This window comes from Pipra filicauda, unplaced genomic scaffold (assembly GCF_003945595.2).
Source record: "Pipra filicauda isolate LSUMZ 115617 unplaced genomic scaffold, ASM394559v2 scaffold176_size3548034_pilon, whole genome shotgun sequence".
NCBI lineage: Eukaryota > Metazoa > Chordata > Aves > Passeriformes > Pipridae > Pipra > Pipra filicauda.
Window position 1 is genome coordinate 3,106,270 of NW_024104283.1, and position 17,431 is coordinate 3,123,700.

At 42.7% G+C, this 17,431-nt stretch overlaps 2 protein-coding genes across 3 annotated transcripts in view; one reads left to right on the forward strand and one right to left on the reverse strand.

The window, feature by feature from the left end:
- The first annotated feature begins 449 nt into the window (after positions 1–449).
- Positions 450–8,771, forward strand: MFSD4B (major facilitator superfamily domain containing 4B). Its single transcript, XM_027742121.2, has 4 exons — positions 450–917; positions 1,025–1,193; positions 3,998–4,114; positions 6,678–8,771. The coding sequence occupies exons 1-4, from the start codon at positions 564–566 to the stop codon at positions 7,928–7,930; spliced, it is 1,893 nt and encodes a 630-aa protein (XP_027597922.2). The 5' UTR covers positions 450–563; the 3' UTR covers positions 7,931–8,771.
- Positions 8,772–12,635: 3,864 nt separating this feature from the next.
- REV3L (REV3 like, DNA directed polymerase zeta catalytic subunit) overlaps positions 12,636–17,431 on the reverse strand; it is a 125,466-nt gene continuing 120,670 nt past the window's right edge. Inside the window, exons 31-32 of one of the 2 annotated variants that reach the window (XM_027742119.2) lie at positions 16,212–16,421; positions 12,636–13,801 (exon numbers count right to left, since the gene is read on the reverse strand). In XM_027742119.2, the coding sequence (XP_027597920.2) occupies positions 13,661–13,801; positions 16,212–16,421 (351 nt within the window). In that variant the 3' untranslated portion in view covers positions 12,636–13,660. The other variant, XM_039379828.1, reaches the window with a different exon arrangement.

Sequence of the window (17,431 nt, forward strand, 5' to 3'; positions counted from 1 at the left end):
GAAACAGGAATTGGTTGCTACATTCTCCATGCACTGTTATATTCCAGTATATATTTGTTATGAACAACTTGCAAAACAAAACAAGCCAGTTTGGAATTATCTTTGAGTTGTTTTTGAGGCTTAAATATACCAAGTAGGCTGAAGATTAGAGCCTTTCTTACAAAGAATAGCATCTCTGTTGCAGATAATGAGAATGAAACAAAACATGTTGCACAGCCTGTGAGCTGCTCCAGGTGAATGGTGGGAATTTATAGAGTTTTATAATACTTTTATGATACCACTAGGAATGTTTTAATACTTGTTCTGAGGAGACCCAGCAGCTCTTTGCGTCTTGAGAAGGTTTATCAACATAACGTGACAGTCACTGTAGGAGATAAGGACCTTTTATGCTCAGTTGTCTGAAAGGTGGAGTTCTGTGATAACACAGATTAAATAAATAAATAAATAAGTGCTGGTTTATAGGGGCTTATTTAACTAATGAGCTCCTCCCGAGCGTGATAGCGGTGTGGTATAAAACAGCAGCTGAGTGTAAGGTGCAAAGTGGAGTGTGAACTGCCCTGAGAATGCCGGTCCTGGAGACAGAGCAGTGTTCCGAGGAGAAGGCAGCGGCGATGGCAGAGGCGCCTCCATCCCCCTCCCCTGCCGAGTCCGGCGCTCCGGCAGCTCCTCCCGACGCCGTGCGCGGGGTGGAGCCGCGGCCGCGCTCCCCGGGCCCGGAGCGGCCCTCGGAGCCGGCGCAGGGAGCCATGGCCCGTGGGGAACGGGAGAGGTACGTCCGGTTCTCGGGCCCGGGGGAGCCGGCGGAGGAAGAGGAGGCGGCAGGGCCGGCGGACGGCGGGCGCTGTGGCTGCGGCGGGGATGGAGCCGCCCTGCGCTGGTGCATCACCGGGGCGCTGTGCGCGGCGTTCCTGGGGTTGGTGAGTGAGTCCGTCCACGGGAATGGGGAGAGCGGGGGGCAGTGCGGCCCCTTCCCGGCCCGGCCGGGGGAAGGGTCGGGCGAGGTGACCCCGCATCTGCCCTGCAGGGGATGAGCATCGCGGTGCTGGGTCCCACCTTCCCCAACCTGGCCGCCAACGTCGGCAAGAACGTCAGCGACATCTACTACATCTTCGTGGGCCGGTCCCTAGGATACCTGGGCGGGTCGGTGATCGGCGGGGTGCTCTTCGACTGCATGAACGCCAGTCTCCTGCTTGGTGAGTGCTGCCCCGTCGGCCCCAAGGCCACCAGGAAAATCGGCCCGCCCCAAACTGTTCAGGGCAACTTGGCCTTCTCCTCAGCGTGCACAGCCCGAGGGGGAGAGGTGTCGCCCTTACGTAGCCGTGCCGAGTCGTGGGAAGGGGCGGCCGTGTCACATGGTGCTGCAGCTCCCCGTAAATCCCCGTGGCACTTGGTGCTGCTCCCCGTAAATCCCGGCAGTTACGCTGCTGCTCGCTGTCGCCATATTCCACCCTGCTGGATTCCTGACACTACGTGTGCTCGGGCACTACAGCGTCACTGCCAACAGGCTGGGCCCGCCGGGCACATCAGCAGTGGTAGCTGGAATTGAACTGACAAGATCTGTTTGGACTGAAAAGTATGGTTGGACTTTTCTTAGTTTGTATTAAGTAATGTGCCTAGCGTAGATCCTGTTGGAACATACAGTGCCACTCCACGAAACACACAAGCAAACCAGGAAGCTGTGTTTTGGCTGTCATGCACACAGCAGAAACCCCCAGCAGTCATGCTGAGGCACGTTTCTGTGGGGAGAGTTTTCTAAAACCCTTCCCTTACTTAACACTCATCAGACATGATCATCTTCATGTGGACAGAAGTCTGGACATTTTGACTGGAGGGCCTTAGCCAAATTACAACTTATTTTAAATGGAAAACATTAAATACTGTCTGTGATGGTGGAAACATTTAAACTGTAGGAACTGCAGCTGATGATCTTAACAGTTTTCTGGACATGTGGAAACTTGCCTTGGACTGGCCTTGTTCTGGCAGACCAGGGCTGCTCAGCCGTCAGGGTGCCAAGAGCCACACTCAGCACCCAGAAACGAGGGGCTCCTTTTAGAGTTGTGTTAGTGTCACATTCCAGTAGAGATTCTCAGAGCACACCTGAAACAGTGGAAGCTCTGCCTTTTTTTCTTTCAAGTCCAGTAGTGTCAGTGCGTGCCTTGATGCTGTAAATTAGGGATTAAATCATACACCAGGGCTCGCTCTTTTCTTCTTTATTCAGGGAAATTCAAAGAGAGTTGTGCTTTTCTTGAGGGTCGTGTTGTAATCACAGGGTAAGTTCAGAGAATATGAGAAGATCCCTTTTTCCATTGCTAAATGTTTGAACAAAGTCTCTTTGTATCCCCATGTGCCTGTCTCCTATAAGGAGCAGTCATATCATATGTCATTCTCCCCTCTCATCTTCATTTTCATGGATCAGTTCTTATTTGCTCTTGTTCTAAGATGCCTATATTCAGTCTTCTCCCTGTCCTTTTCCTGTCTTCTCCAGAACACCTGCAAAGTGGGTTTCCTTTAGCCTCCTCCTTGTGCATCTGACAAGGTCAAAGTTGTCTGTGTCTCGCATTTAAGACTTTATCTTCCATAATGGAATCAGTACACCTGTGGAAGTGCATGTCAACTTGAAATAGTTTAGTATTTACTTCTTTTTCTGAGGTATCACGCAGGATAGCTTTCTGTCAACAATGCTTGGAAAATGATTGATCTAATCCTTTCCAATCTGGTAGTGCTATGGCAAGACCACAATTAGAACTACTGACCCTCCTCTCAATTTTTATCATCTGAGGGCTGCCTGTAAGAGATTTTGGCTTGTGTAGTTTTACCTCCTACCTTTCAACTGCTGGAACCCTGCTACTGTACTGAGAAAAAATTGAAGACGTAATCTGTCTTTGTCAGGGTTGCTTTTAAGTGCCAATCTTCAGGTGTGAAGCTGAAATGGGCAAATGAGCACCTGCTAAGAAGTTAGTTTTCAGCTCTGAGTGGGGCACCTGAGAAGCTGTACTCGATACACCCCATCTCTAGCATTTTCTTCACGCAGCTCAGCATGCATGCCTTCAAAAATGTTTGGAGGCATATATTCCAAGTATCTTGATAGGACTTCAGGGTTCTGGGTATTTATTTTTTCCACTGTTGTTTTTGTTTGGAATTAACCAAAGTTCTTAATTATATCAGTCCCCATCAATCTTTTTAATATCTGCCGCATCTATGATCAGACATTGATTTGAAAAATAAGAGAGACATCTGAAATGATACAAGCCTTCTAAAAACATAATACTGTATATTCAAGATATTAATTGCAGATTATTTTATTATGCAGGTAATTATAAGCATAGAATTTAACTGCTGAATTTCCTCCCAAATGGTAATAAAAATAATTTTCATCTGCTAAAAAACATTTTTTTGGAAAGGCATGTTCGAAGTGTAGTCAGTAATGGCAAAACTAACAGAGTTAGTGAATTGCTGCTAAATTTATGACGAGAAATTTTGTAACCCTGTCTCTTAAAACTCCAGAAATCCCTTGGAATATATTCCTCATGTGGGAACAGAATATAAATGAAAGCCAGCATATACAGAGGTCTCTTGGTGGCCAAGGTGCAATTACTTTAAAGGATTTTAAGAGTTTAGTGATTTGTGTTCTTTTAAAATGGAGCCAAATAAAATGCTGTGCAGTTCTCAGAGGGCAAACTTGATACTGGTTTCATGGTGAAGTAGATCAGAAGTTTGCAGAAGACTTCTTAGTGTCCTAGCAGCAGCTGCTATTCCCTTAGCTTCAGCGGGTTTGTCACACAGTGTTTATATCCTGATAAAATTCTTTTTTTTCCAAACGAAAAATGATCTGTTGAACCTTCTGTTACTGCTCAAACCACGGATTGGGTTGCATCACTTATTAGGGTTATCTGTAACTTTGATAATATGAATGTATTTGTTTTTCTTGGTCTTCTGTGTAGTTTAAATGGAAACTGCAGTACATGAAGGTTTTGTTTTGTTTTTTTAACCTTTCCAGCGTTATCCATGGTTGCAACAACGGTTGGTCTTTATGGGATACCCTGGTGTAAGGACTCCCTGCTGTTAACTGCCTTGATGTCAGTTATTGGAGGCTCCATGGGAATTCTGGACACAGGTAAGGTTCCTTCACCAAAATAATTGGAAACTTCAGGCATACCAAAATGATTGCTGTTTTTTTTCTTGTGACACATCTTGAATTAAAAGAGGGGAGCTGTTTTACCTGACTGGGATTCTTGGATTAATCTGGTCCTGAGGCTTCCAGTGTTTGTGTGTCTGTGACAGGCCTTCCTTTAAGGGGCTTGGGGCGTGGGGTGACCAGTGTGCATTTCAGTGGAACATTACAGGTGTAAAGGAAGTGTCCTGTGCTCTTTAAGCAGTGTTTTCTTTAAATTACAGGAACCAGTCAGGATACGGTTCATTAACATTAGCTGGAGCTGAGTTAATCCTGAGCAAGCTCTCATGTTTGAGAGAGAGATTCTCACAGTTGTTGTGTTGGACTGTTTCCCACCTAAAGCCAACTAGGCAGAAGTTGGGAATTCACAGCAGGCATTTACTGCCATAGCTCACAGCACCTATCTCCCTGAATCAAGGAATATTTTCCACCCTTGGCCGGCTTAGCTTAGGTGGCTGGGAATACAAATTTGCTCTGTCCCCCAAATTGTAAGTCTGTGGCATGTGCATCCTGCAAATGGCCTGGAAAGAAAACCAAAAAACAATGACACTTTTGCTGGAAAACTGTTCAAAACCAGGTTTTTAATACGTTCCTTATTGGAGGGAGATGATCTCAGAGATCTTTTCCAGCCTAAATGACTCTACGATTCTAAGATGTACCAGTGAAGTTGCAGAGCAAATGCTACAGGTGTGGATAGAAAGGTCAGTCATACTGAAGGTACAAAAAATAAACTCCCACAGAAATAAGTTCATAAGTTCATTGGGCACAGCTTAGAAAGGATGAGTTAGGGATGACTGGCTTTAGCAGGCAGTTTTCATCAGGAGGCAAAGACATGGCAAGAGACCTGAGCACACTTAGAGATGTCTGGGAAATGCCATCATACTTGCATGTGGAGATTAGGAAATGACTACAAATACATCAGCAGTGGAGTGTTCTGGCATTGCTGTAGAATGTGGTGGTGCAGCTGCAACAGGTGGCCACTCACCCGGGACCTCTCCAGTGATGTCCCAGCAGCGTGCTGGGAGCCTGGGGATGCTTACTAGCCAGCAAAGTACTTCGGGATCCAGTTGACCAGCTTCAGGGAAGCCTTTATTTCTGAGAAAGAAAGAGCTGGCTCATGTATTAACCTAGCTGTCCAAACACTCTGGAAGCATCCCAGCCAGGGCCTGGTTGTTGTGGCTCGCCTGGTTGGCCACACAAAGGAACGATGGCTGCACGTGTGAACCATCTGCCATAATTCTGTGGGGTTTGAGGGAGCTCTGGTAAGATTGAAAAGAGCACGATACAGGGATCCAGTAGTGAAAAGATGGTTTTGTGTGGCACAGGCCATGGTAAATAACCCAAGTGCCAAGGTGCATTTGCTGTCTCTGGTAGGATCATTATACACAGCACTTGGTTGAAAAATTCTTCAGATGGGAAAATCTTATTGGATAATGGTAAAAATACCTTCAGTGGGTGGATGTACTGCTTGGAAGTCAGATCTGAGAGGCAGGGAGACCTCTCAGCCTGATCAGGAGTAGCAGAAGAAAGTAAGAGCAAGGCAGTAAAGCGTAACTGAATTAATTTGGAAGAGCGTTCATGCTGAGTGATAAGGGCTGCTGTACTGCAGTACAGGAATTTGATTACTGTTCTTGTTTTCCTGCATTTGTCTGAGGGACTACTTTAAAACATCTCTCCGGGATCGTATTTTCTAGCATTATTGTTGATCTGAAGGTATTGTAGTTTGATCTTTGCAGCAGTATTGATGTGAACCTTTCTGCTTCTGGAAAGTCCTTTTAATGCAGTTGAGGTAGTTCCAGCCCATCAGAAGCAAGTGACTGATGTTGTTTCCTGGGATGTTGTTTAATGGGACATCTGATTCTTAGTGCTGTGCATTGTTGCTTTTAATACTTAAAGAAATGAGCAGCAGTTAAATTTGTTCTTTTAAAAAAGGCTGAAAAATGCTGCATATTGTCAAGTAGAGTAATTAGATACACAGAATCAGTCGTTTAGATTGAAAAAGACCTTTAAGGTCATCAAGTCCAACTGTTAAGCCAGCACTGCTGAGTCTACCACTAAACCACATGTCCCTAATGCCACATCTACCTGTCTTTTAAATACCTCCAGGGATGGTGACTCAACTACTTCCCTGGGCAGCTTGTTCCAATGCTTGACAACCCCTTCTGTGAAGAAATTTTTTCTAATATCCAACCTAAACCTCGCCTGGCACAATTGTGGCTGTCCACTGTTGCTGGATTAAGCCACTGCGTGGCTCTTAGTTTTGACTACTGTGAATACCCTCCTAAAGCTCAATTAATCACATGGATTTAAGGCAGAATTTCAGTTAACTACTGTTTTGCACATTGTATTTGCTAAATCTGAATTAGTAATTGCACAATCTGAATTAGTTGCACATTGAATTAGTAATACAGGTTATGGTTTGTTTTGTATATGTTTGTTTTTTGTCTTTAAAACAGTATCTGGTCTCAGACTAAAACGACTGAATCCTCCTCTCTCCAATCTGCAGGTGGCAATGTACTGGCACTGAATACCTGGGGAGCAGAGGCTGGGCCACACATGCAGGCCTTACACTTCAGTTTCGCTGTCGGTGCATTTGTGGCTCCAATCCTGGCTAAAATGGCCTTGGGAGGTTCTGAATCTAAAGAACTTCCAGTGGTTGAAAAGACAAACCAATCTGTCCTGAAGTCTGTGCCAACAGCATCAGCTGCATCAGCTACACCAGCACTGCAGGACCATCTTGAGGAAGACTTTTTGTGGTCCTATGTTGTCATAGGGACCTATCTTCTCTTAGTTTCCCTCTTCCTTTTTGTTTTGTATTCAAAGGGCAGCTCAGCTCGAGACAAATCAAAGACTTCTCTGCAGAAGGACAAGCTTGCCAAATACCACTGTGCTCTAATTGGCCTCCTGTTCATATTCTTTCTTTTCTATGTGGGAGCAGAGGTCACTTATGGCTCTTATGTATTTACTTATGCAGTGGTCTTTGCTGAGATGAAAGAAAGTGAAGCAGCTGCTTTGAATTCTGTCTTCTGGGGTACGTTTGCTGCTTGCAGAGGACTGGCAATATTTGGTGCTGCTTTCTTGTACCCTGGCACCATGATCACCCTCAGTCTTGCAGCATCTGCTGTCTCCTCTTCAGCCTTGGCCTTCTTTGCACATTACCGAGCCTCCCTGTGGGGGGGAACTGCCGTGTATGGAGCATCAATGGCTTCTGTCTTCCCCAGTGGCATTTCCTGGATAGAACAGTACACGGTCGTGGAAGGAAAATCGGCTTCTCTGTTTGTGGTTGGTGCTGCGCTGGGTGAGATGTGCATTCCTGCTGTGGTGGGGTATCTCCAAGGCAGGTTTCACCACATTCCTGTGGTTATGTACGCTGCCTTCGTGTCTTCTGTAATGACAGTTGTACTCTTCCCAGTGATGTACAAATTGGCCACCTCTCCCCGTGAGAATGACTTGAAAGAAGTGAGTGACAGCGAGACCCAGAAAGCTTTGTTGTCAAACTCAAGGCTTACGGAGGATGAAGAGGATGAGGATGATGATGAGGATGTGAGAGAGTGGAACGAAGCAGACTTTGAGGTAATAGAAATGAATGACAAGCTCAAAAACTCTCTGATAGACACCTCCCAGAAGATACCAAGGGACTCTCCAGCCCAAGTCGCTCTCCAGCCCCCTCTGGACAATGTATCAGGTGATTCTCCAGTGGTTGCTGGTGGCTCCCCTGGGAGACAAAATGGGAATGTTGACTGGGAGAAGAGTGATTAAAGTTAAAGCTGACTTCCTTTTTTTAAAATGGAAATTCGGCCTGCAGCGATGTGTCTCAGAGTTGGCAGGTCCTCAATGATGTGAATGGGGTACCATGATAAATGTGTAGGCTATGCCGAAACTGTTAAAATGTTAAGAGATGTTTTCTAAGTGTGAGGCATGCATCCAAGTATGATATGCTGTGATAAGTGGGAAAGAAGGGGACTGCTCAGACTACTCAGTTTTTTGGGATTGGTGAACAGTGCAGGTCCAAGGTGCTTTGTCACAAAATGTTTTCACGAGAGAGGAGAGAGAACTGTTATCTGTTACGCTGAACTGTCTTACCCTGTGAAAGAGGAATATTTTTATTGCATTTGAAAGTTGTGTGTGATCAGGAAATCAGTTAAAATTTCAGGTGATGCCCAGCGGCTGTAAATTGAATAACGTTTTGGCAAAATATATAGATTCCTGGTTCTATCACTAAGATGAGAAAAAACTGGAAATTATTTCTTGGGAGTGGAACCATGCCTTTGGGTCACTTCAAAGCAGTTTATGCGAAGAGGCACAAAATGGGTCATTGTTAATCTGCTCTAATGCACAACTCTGACTTATTGAACAGTGGTGACAAACCTAAATAATCTAAAATATTTGTGATTTTAATTACGGCACTACCACTGAAATCAACAAATATATGTAGAAGATGATAAAATTATCATAGAATCATAGAATGGTTTGTGTTGGAAGGGACCTTAAAGATCACTTAGTTCCAACCCTCCACTAGATCAGCTTGCTCAGAGCTCCATCTAGCCTGGCCTTGAACACTTCTCTGGGCAACCTGCTCCAGTGCCTCAACACCCTCACAACAAAGAATTTTTTTCCTAAAATCTAATCTAAACCTACTTTCTTTTAGTTTGAATCCATTCCCCCTTGTCCTGTCACTACATGCCCTTGTAAAAAGTCCCTCTCTGTCTTTCTTGTTGGCTCCCTTCAGCTAAAAGAGATTACTTAATATATGGTATTGGCATAGGGATGTGTTATTTTTAAGCCAGTTGTTTAAATTAAAGTTACAACAACTTCTCTGGTTTCCTGTGCCAAGACGTTCACGAAGTAATGTGTTAAAATGAAAATTTTAGAAGGAGAGGGAATTATCAATGAGACAAACCTTTCCGGTTGTACTGTATGACTACTTGCCCCTGGCCAGTTGGATTGGTGCCATTTGGGTTTCTGTGGGGGATGATATTAGCAGAGAAGCTGTGGCTTATACGTGTAGGTTCATTACTGCTAAGCAGGAAGCCCTGGGCAGGAGCAGTCACACCAATGAGCCCTTGTAAGAGGGGGGGAAAAAAAAAGGAATAGTAGCCAATGGCAAAAGCTGCCTCTCAACAAATTTGGAGTTTCAAGTTGATAGATGCCAAGATTACTGTTAAGTGTTGTATTTTTTAAGGATGTGTGATCAGAATGTGCTCATGTTTGGTTTTTTTAAACTATGCACTTTTACTAGTATTTTTCTTGCTAAGGGGTTTTCATTTACTAACAAAAGAGCTCTAGGTGTAACACAGGTGCCCAGGTGGCCAAGAAGGCCAATGACATCCTGGGCTGGATCAGGAAGAGTGTGGCCAGCAGGAGCAGGGAAGTGATTCTTCTCCTGTACTCAGTGCTGGTGAGGCCACACCTGGAGTACTGTGTCCAGTTCTGGGCCCCTCAGTTCAGGAAGGATATTGAGGTGCTGGAGCAGGTCCAGAGAAGAGCAGTGAGGCTGGGGAAGGGACTCGAGCACAGGTCCTATGAGGAGAGGCTGAGGGAGCTGGGGTTGTTTAGCCTGGGGAAGAGGAGGCTCAGGGGAGACCTCATCACTCTCTACAACTCCCTGAAGGAGGTTGTAGTGAGGTGGGTGTTGGTCTCTTCTCCCAGGCAACCAGCAGTAGGACAAGAAGGCACAATCTTAAGCTGTGCCACAGGAGTTTTACATTGGATATTAGGAAGAAATTCTTTACAGAGAGGGTCATCAGACGTTGGAATGGGCTGCCCAGGGAGGTGGTGGATTCACTGTCCCTGGAGGGTTTTAAGATGAGACTGGATGTGGCACTTAGTGCCACGGTCTAGTAACCACAGCGGTAGTGGATCCAGGGTTGGACTGGATGATCTCACAGGTCTTTTCCAACTCGGCTGATTCTATGATTCCATGATAGCACAGAACCTTAGATGTTCCCTGTATTTGAGGTCTGGTTTTGTTCCCTCTCTCGTCCTCCAAATGTGCAACCTAGAATTGCATGGCTTTTTCCTTTCCTCTGAGAAGTTAGTGAGCAGCTGGAATCAATGTGCAGTGAAAATGCCTTTTTTTTTTTTTTGTTTGCATCTTGCCATGTTGCAGGGTGTCTCCCTCCCTCTGCCATCTGTACTTAAATGCCATTGTGGTTTTGCCAGATTCCTTCTGTGGCAATTTTTCCAGTGCAATGCATAAACCTGCACTTAAAAATGAGGCCTTGTTTCACTTGTGGCACAAGATTTCTCTCTTTGCTTACGATGATGGTAAACGCTTTTAAATATCGGGCCAAGTCCTGTCCTAGGCACAGGTGACAGGAGCAAGTCAGTGTGGTCTTGTGTGCTCAGTTGGTTTGCCCTGGTAACAAATGGCACGGTAGGCACACGTGAAATGAGTGCAGCTCCAACGTGCATTTCATCATTTTTTCTTTTTCTATTTTTCCTCCTGCACACGGCAGGAACTGCTGTGTGTGGAAAGTAGGCGGTGTTTGCTGACAGGGAGGACAAATCCCACTGGTGGATGGGGAGAAAGTGCAGGACACACAATGAAAGATATGGAAACTTTTCTGTGGCAGCTCCCCACTGCAGCCGCAATCCATGGGCTTCACCTGCATTGACATCAGTGTAACAAAGTTTCCCTATACCCGAGATCTTGTTGCCAGAAGAAAATTATTTAAAGAAATAAACCAGGCAACCAGGAAGATTTTAAATATCCTCAATTCATACATTAATTTTTGACAAATTTCCATATTGGAATGTCCTGCATGTAAGTTTGTTCTCAGGGATACTTTACATGTCTTGCATAATTGAGTACTAAAAATCCCAGAAAATTAAATCAAAACTGCATTGGGAAATACCCTGTAACCTCTTTGAAGCTTATCTATTATGTATATACACACACTTATTTGTGTTTCTGACCAATGTCTTCCCAACAAATGTAGAAATATTGCGCAAAAGAAAGATTTATTTTTTTAACTGTCTGTATTAATTCCTGTGTAAGTAACTTGAATTCATTCCCATTTCCCCCTTAAAAAGCAGGAGGCCTGTGTAGTAGGAATGGAGCAACAGGCTGGAATGCCAAGGTAAGAGCAGCCTTTTCCCAAAAATAGAGGATCCAAAAAGTAGTGGCTGTAAGTTGAACTTGCAGAATTATCTTGAATGGTACCATGTAGAATCGTGTCCTACTGATGCCTGGAGACCTTTGTCTGAATGACATCTAAATTTAGAGTCATCTTAGCCAGGACTTGGAGCATTCAAGGTCTTAATTCTGGTCTCAAACTTGAACTGGGATGTACTGACAGAAGGTGTTCTCCTTATCCCCTAACCAACCTGCTTTTAATTGCAGGGACTGTCCTTGAATGAAAATTAAATGTTTGAAGCAATTTAAGTTTAAAACAAGTCCTAGGACATTTCCAATAATGAGTCCAGCTCACAACAATTCTAGGCACCCTTGATGTTCAAGGCTTAGCTTTCCCTGTTCTTGGATTTTGGTGTTCCTCAAGGGTTGTTTTTAGACAGTGAGTGTTAGTTTTCACATGTTTAAATATCCTTTCCAAGTAAGTTGCTTCCTGGCCTATAGTTAGCGAGAGTCTGTTTACAGTGCGGATCTATTTACATTGCCTTTTAAGTGACAGGTCCTCCAGAAAGTTTCAGTGCTTACATGTTAGGGGTTGAAACTACTTGAAACAAACTGTATTATGTTACTATCATCCTGCTTATGCTAGAAAAGTAATCTCTCTGTTGAGGACAAGAGCTGTGATCCAAGGATTAGATATCTGAATTTGGTAAGAATCCTATTTTTGTTCATAAAACCAGGAATGGGTTGAAGATGAGCACTCTGCTACAGTGTGAAAGGTAACCTCTTGCAGTTAAGTGTTATTTAATACTTTATCTCCATAGCACTGCCACGTACTGGAATGTACTGCAAGCACTCACACTCCTCGCATTTGCACTTTTATTCTGTACATGACCAATGCTTGAATGCAGGAGCAGGCAAAGTTTTATGCCTTGATGGTTTATTTTTTTATCCACTTTGCATACAAGTACATTGCAATCTGTGGATGTTCCATTATATATTTAATAGTTTTTATTCTGCTTGGTGTGGGCTTTACATCATACTGTATAATGTGAAATTTAATAGATTGACTTGTGTCTTGACTGTAATAAATCCTTATCTGGAGAAGACACTCAGGTTCCTTGATGTAAATAAAGTTTTGGTCTATTTTTCAAAGCTACTCTGGACTCTAAATCTAAAACTTAGTCCTGTTCTGACTAATGCAAAACTGGAAATATTTATCTTCTGGTTTGGGGAAGGCCTCTAAGAATTGCTACTGAGATTTTAGATCCTAAAGTTTAAGCTGGATTCTTAACTCTTATTTGAGCAGTCTTTTTCATATTACTGTGTGTGCCAGACAAGGGAAACAAAGGTATCTGCAACTGAGGGTAAATATAAAAAAAAAAATAAAAAAAATTTACCATATTGTTTTATTCAATTTTAATATGGTTTCCATTATTAACTTCTAAAACAAAATGATTTCCAGTTTAGAAAACAATGCACTGACCACATAATTCCTTTTCCATTTTATACAGTTATACAAATATTCTAAATACACATTTTGTCAAGATGGTGGCAAATAAGATTTAACTGTACAGTATGTAAGGAAAGAAAATATTTTAAGCATATTTAGAAGCAATAGAAATGTCTATACAAAACAAGCAAAAATGGAATAAAATTTTATATTTAAAGTATTGCAACAGTCCCACAGGTTTGTAACAAAAATGTCTTTGCACAGTTCCTCACAATGCCCCATTAATAGCTAAAGCAAGACAGCAATTTTTAGAAAATGATGTTTCAAAATGCTACACATGATACTACTGCTTGCACAGTTTGATCAAATAATAATCTACTTGGAATCAAGCAAAACTTAGGAGGAGATATACCAACCAACTTTAAAATTATCTGTATAAAAGTCATTGCACATTATTTTACTCAGTTGTTTGAAAAGTAAAAAAGTGTATTTACAAAATATTTCGCAGACAAAATTATAAAGTGAATGGATAATATATAAGTAACACGTCTTGATACTGACAGTTCAAAAACACACACAAATGGTTTTATCATTTCAAGAGGTTTTCAGTGCTCGTTCCTCCAGGAAGTAAACGACTTCTACTTTGAAATGGATTTACAAGATGGTACACAGAGCTATTTCAACATCAGCATTATAAAACAGTATGTTAGAAACATGAAAGGAAGAAGAAATTTGTACATCTTAAAAAGTGAGCGATTCATAGATCAACAAATGGGTTGGGTTTGGTTTTTTTTAATTTAGTTATGATAAGTGTTCATTATTCTTCAGATAATAAACCCAACAGGTAAAATGGAAATCCTGGACTAGATGAGAATTGAAAAAAGCACCATGCACAATAGTCTTAGTGTGGTAAACACTGAAGAAAAAAAAATAGCACCTGGAATCCTGTAACACAGATCATTTAAAACTGGTCAAGTAGCTGGCGAAGATACGGTGCCTTTGACAGTTCTCTGCTTACTCTGGAGAGCTTGAAAAGTATTGGGCAGTTGAGGGAGATGCACTGGATCTGTCGATCAGAGCAGCCTGTACAGTTCTTGCATATCTACATTACATGTAAAAAAAGCAAACCAGATTATTTTAAGTGACACAAGCAAGGCATAAACCACTTGGGACTACTAAGTCAAGACTATCACCAGGACAGGCTGCTGCACTGAGCTTTTCCCCAACACAGAGGGATCCAGAGGAGCTCCCTTCTCTGCTGCAGCCCCTCCCGTCGCTACCAGGTGGCTCATTTGGCCGTGGGTGGGGTGGCTGGCAGGCACCCACTCTAAATTGGGCAGAGAACAACAGCAGGACTGTATAGCCCGGGGTTCAAATCCTGCTAATTAAATTCTACTCGCACGTGGTGGTACTTGAAAAAGCAAGGTAAATACGTTAAGTGGATTTAAGCGGGACAGAGCGTTCTATTCATGATAAAATGTATAAAAGTTTCCTAGTGAAAAAATAAACATCTCTTATTCTGCAGTTATTCTCTGCAGAGGAAAGGGACGTTAAATAAATTACTCTTGTTTCAAAATAAGCTTCAATTAGAGTTTTATCTAGTCAGAGTCAATCACTCCTAAGACAGGAATACACAGGCCACATAAGTTGCACTGCTCTCCTTGTTCAAGGAATTCCTTGTTAATGCTGCTTGAAAGTACTTTTAACATGAGATACCAGGTTGACTAAAATAGCAGCAGGCACAGTTTTTCCAATGGTAGCTACCTTCAGAAAACTAAAGTCCTCTGCTTTGCTATTTTATTTTTATCCTTTGCAACATTTGCCACCTCCAGTGGTTTTTCCAAAACCTCAGAAGTTTCCTTCCAACCACACCTGTGTTTTGTAACATTAAAATGTTACACAGTTTATCCTACCATTTGCATAGCTTGAACAACAAACCAAAATTGTATCACTTTGCTTTTAAAACTAGTTCTTTTCCTTCTTTCCATGTTAAAATTATTTGGGAACCAGCACCCTCTCAAGCCAGACCTGCATCAGCACCAAATTCCTGCAGACCAGAAACTCAGACTGACAATAGCCAGAGAGGAGCAGCCCCTCTTGGCCAAGTCCCCGTGTGGTACCTCAGAGGATACCAGTCCTTTGGCCTGCAACCATGACCAAAAGGAACAGGATTTAAACAACTTGTTCCAGGGTTTGTAACCTCAGAAATACATCTGCCCTAGTTCTTTTAAAAGAGGCTGTGGCTGGTTCAAATGCAAGAGACCAAACTAAACTGTACTTTGGACACGTTCTAAATTCAGTTTGTGAGGGGAGAAGTCTATTGGTCTTAATCTACAGCACATAATTTTTAAGTAATTTTCTGCTGGCTCCAGCATGTTTATAGTCACAGAGGGCCAAAAATTTAGGCTGTGAAGGATATATATGTCTTCATATTAAAATAAGACAGGTGTTCTTACAGAGACGTCAAACACTGACTGGATCAGGATCCTAGGCCTTGCCGAGCTGTTGCAGGGACAAGAGAATGTTCTAATCAAACCCACTGATCCTTCTGTGGAGCTGGACCAATCTGCCAAGTTCTGATTTATTCCAGAACAAGAGCAATGTAGAAGATTCAGAGTACCGTAGGAAAACTGCAGAACATGCATCTCCTTACTTACTGCCATTTATAATGCAGATAAGAGCAAATATTACAAAATACATCAAGAAGTCCACACCTCAGTAATGCAATATTTATGAATAGTAAATTACTGTGGGTTTATAACTACCCCATGAGAACCTACTAAATCAATGCTTAGACTACAGGAATGTTTATGTCTCTGAAATTCAGACAAGTCTTCAAAATCGTTCTTGTGGTAGTGCAAAAAATAAATTTTAACCAATATATTTATTAATTATAAAATACAACAGTATGAAAATTAGGTGAGGGTACATACGTTTCCACAAGAGGAGACACTGTGCTTTGCTATCATATATTCACGAGCACAGTCAGCTACCCTCTTAATTGATTTCTAGCTCAAGAGAAAAAACAGCTTGGAAAATTCCTATGGAGAGGAAAGGTAACAGGAAAGGTAACAAGAAAACCTCCAAGCTAAAACACATCCATGGTATACATATAAATAAATAAGTTTTCTGGCACAAATGTTTTTGTTACTAGAGCATCATCCGTTATCTTAATGCAAAAAAGGTGAATCTTTCATACTTTCACAGCTCTCCATCACTGTCATTATAAAAAGGCACCTACAAACCATACAAGATGATCTTAAAAAAAAGAAGAAAATGAGAAAAGCATCTTCTGTTCTGAGCCCCTCTTTGCCTTCAGTTTTATGCAAAGCTAAGGAGAGTAACAGCTGCTACGCTGCCTGCGACAGCAATGGGAAAAGCAAACAAGCTGCAGTGCATTTAACACCTGAACTGTACTTCCCATTTCTGTTGTGAGCATTCAGTGACACCCCGTTTTGAAATTCCAGCCCCTGTCTTTTGCTGACAGACATATGACAATGCTTTAATCGTACCTTGACCAGCTGTTCTTGCTTACGCTCCAACTCTCGGATTTCTTGGTTGAGAATCACTGCCACATGCTGTGGCTGACTTCTGCATTTATTACAGATCCCATACTGGGTCAGTTCATCACACACAGGACAGTGTAAGGTCGTGAAATATTGGGAGATGGTGCCTTTGCGTCCTTCTAGCTCAGTGCGGGCAGTTGAGGCAGCCTTCTGAATCTGTTAAGAAAAATAATTAAGAGGTAATGAACTTTCAAAGAGCAGCTTGCCTTACTTCTAGATTACATAAGTGTTTTTTTTTAAGGAATAAGAAGGTACAAGACAGCCTGCAGGGCATGAGTTCATATACAAATTATGAACATGGATTGCATCACTCTGAAGAGTGCAGCATTGGCCTGAAGTGAATAGAACCCACACCTACATTTATTTCACAGGTAACCTCACCAGAGAAGAGAAAGAATAACCAAAGAAATCCTCGGTCACATGCTAAACTCCTGATCTCAACTCAAACTCCACCTCCTGCAGTTGTTCCTTTTTTAGCTGCTGATCTGATTGACATCTAAACATGCCCTGGCTGCAGCCCCAGTGACTGCCTTCCAGATTCTGCCTGCCTTAGAGTTTCTGTGCTGGTGCAGTCCTGGTCATAGAGCTGCCATGGTGCTTTGGTCCATGGCACTAACTCATGCTCTGATTTCCTTGGACAAGGCTCCACCACTGCTCTGTCACCCAGAGAAGTTTGTTCTCTTCACTTGCTCCTGCTGCTGCATGACTTAAGCTTTGTGCTACCCTTCAGTCTCCTGCTACTCTGCTCTCTGTGACTTCCTTGGTGCTACCTGGCCTTGCAGAAAGCCAGGGCTCTTTTCACCTTTTTAGAGCAGCTTATTTGAGATACTTAAGGTGACTGGCACAGTGCCATTGGAAAGGTAGAGAAAAGAACTGAAGTCAATCGAGGCTGTATTAAAAGTCTGCAGTGGGAAATATGAGATACTACTATGTTGCTGAAGTCCACACTGAGCAGAGTAACACAGATACACACTGTCTTTCGCTATCCCTTTTTTGTAAGGAGTATCATGAACTAAAATCCAGCTATCTAACGCTTCTCTTCCTGCATCCCAATGACTTTTTTAACTTTTAGGAAAGTCAGGTTTGGATATAATTATTTTAAAATTTCGGGTGATACAAATTTTTGATGTTTTCCTGCTGCTGGGGCATACCACCTTTTCTATACA

What these genes read in the sequence shown, in the direction of transcription:
- MFSD4B (XM_027742121.2), top strand. Translation starts at nt 564, where the DNA reads ATGCCGGTCCTGGAGACAGAGCAGTGTTCCGAGGAGAAGGCAGCGGCG. An exon ending in GCGCGGCGTTCCTGGGGTTG is followed by an intron (nt 918 to 1,024) that starts GTGAGTGAGTCC and finishes TCTGCCCTGCAG; the next exon opens with GGGATGAGCATCGCGGTGCT. An exon ending in GAACGCCAGTCTCCTGCTTG is followed by an intron (nt 1,194 to 3,997) that starts GTGAGTGCTGCC and finishes TAACCTTTCCAG; the next exon opens with CGTTATCCATGGTTGCAACA.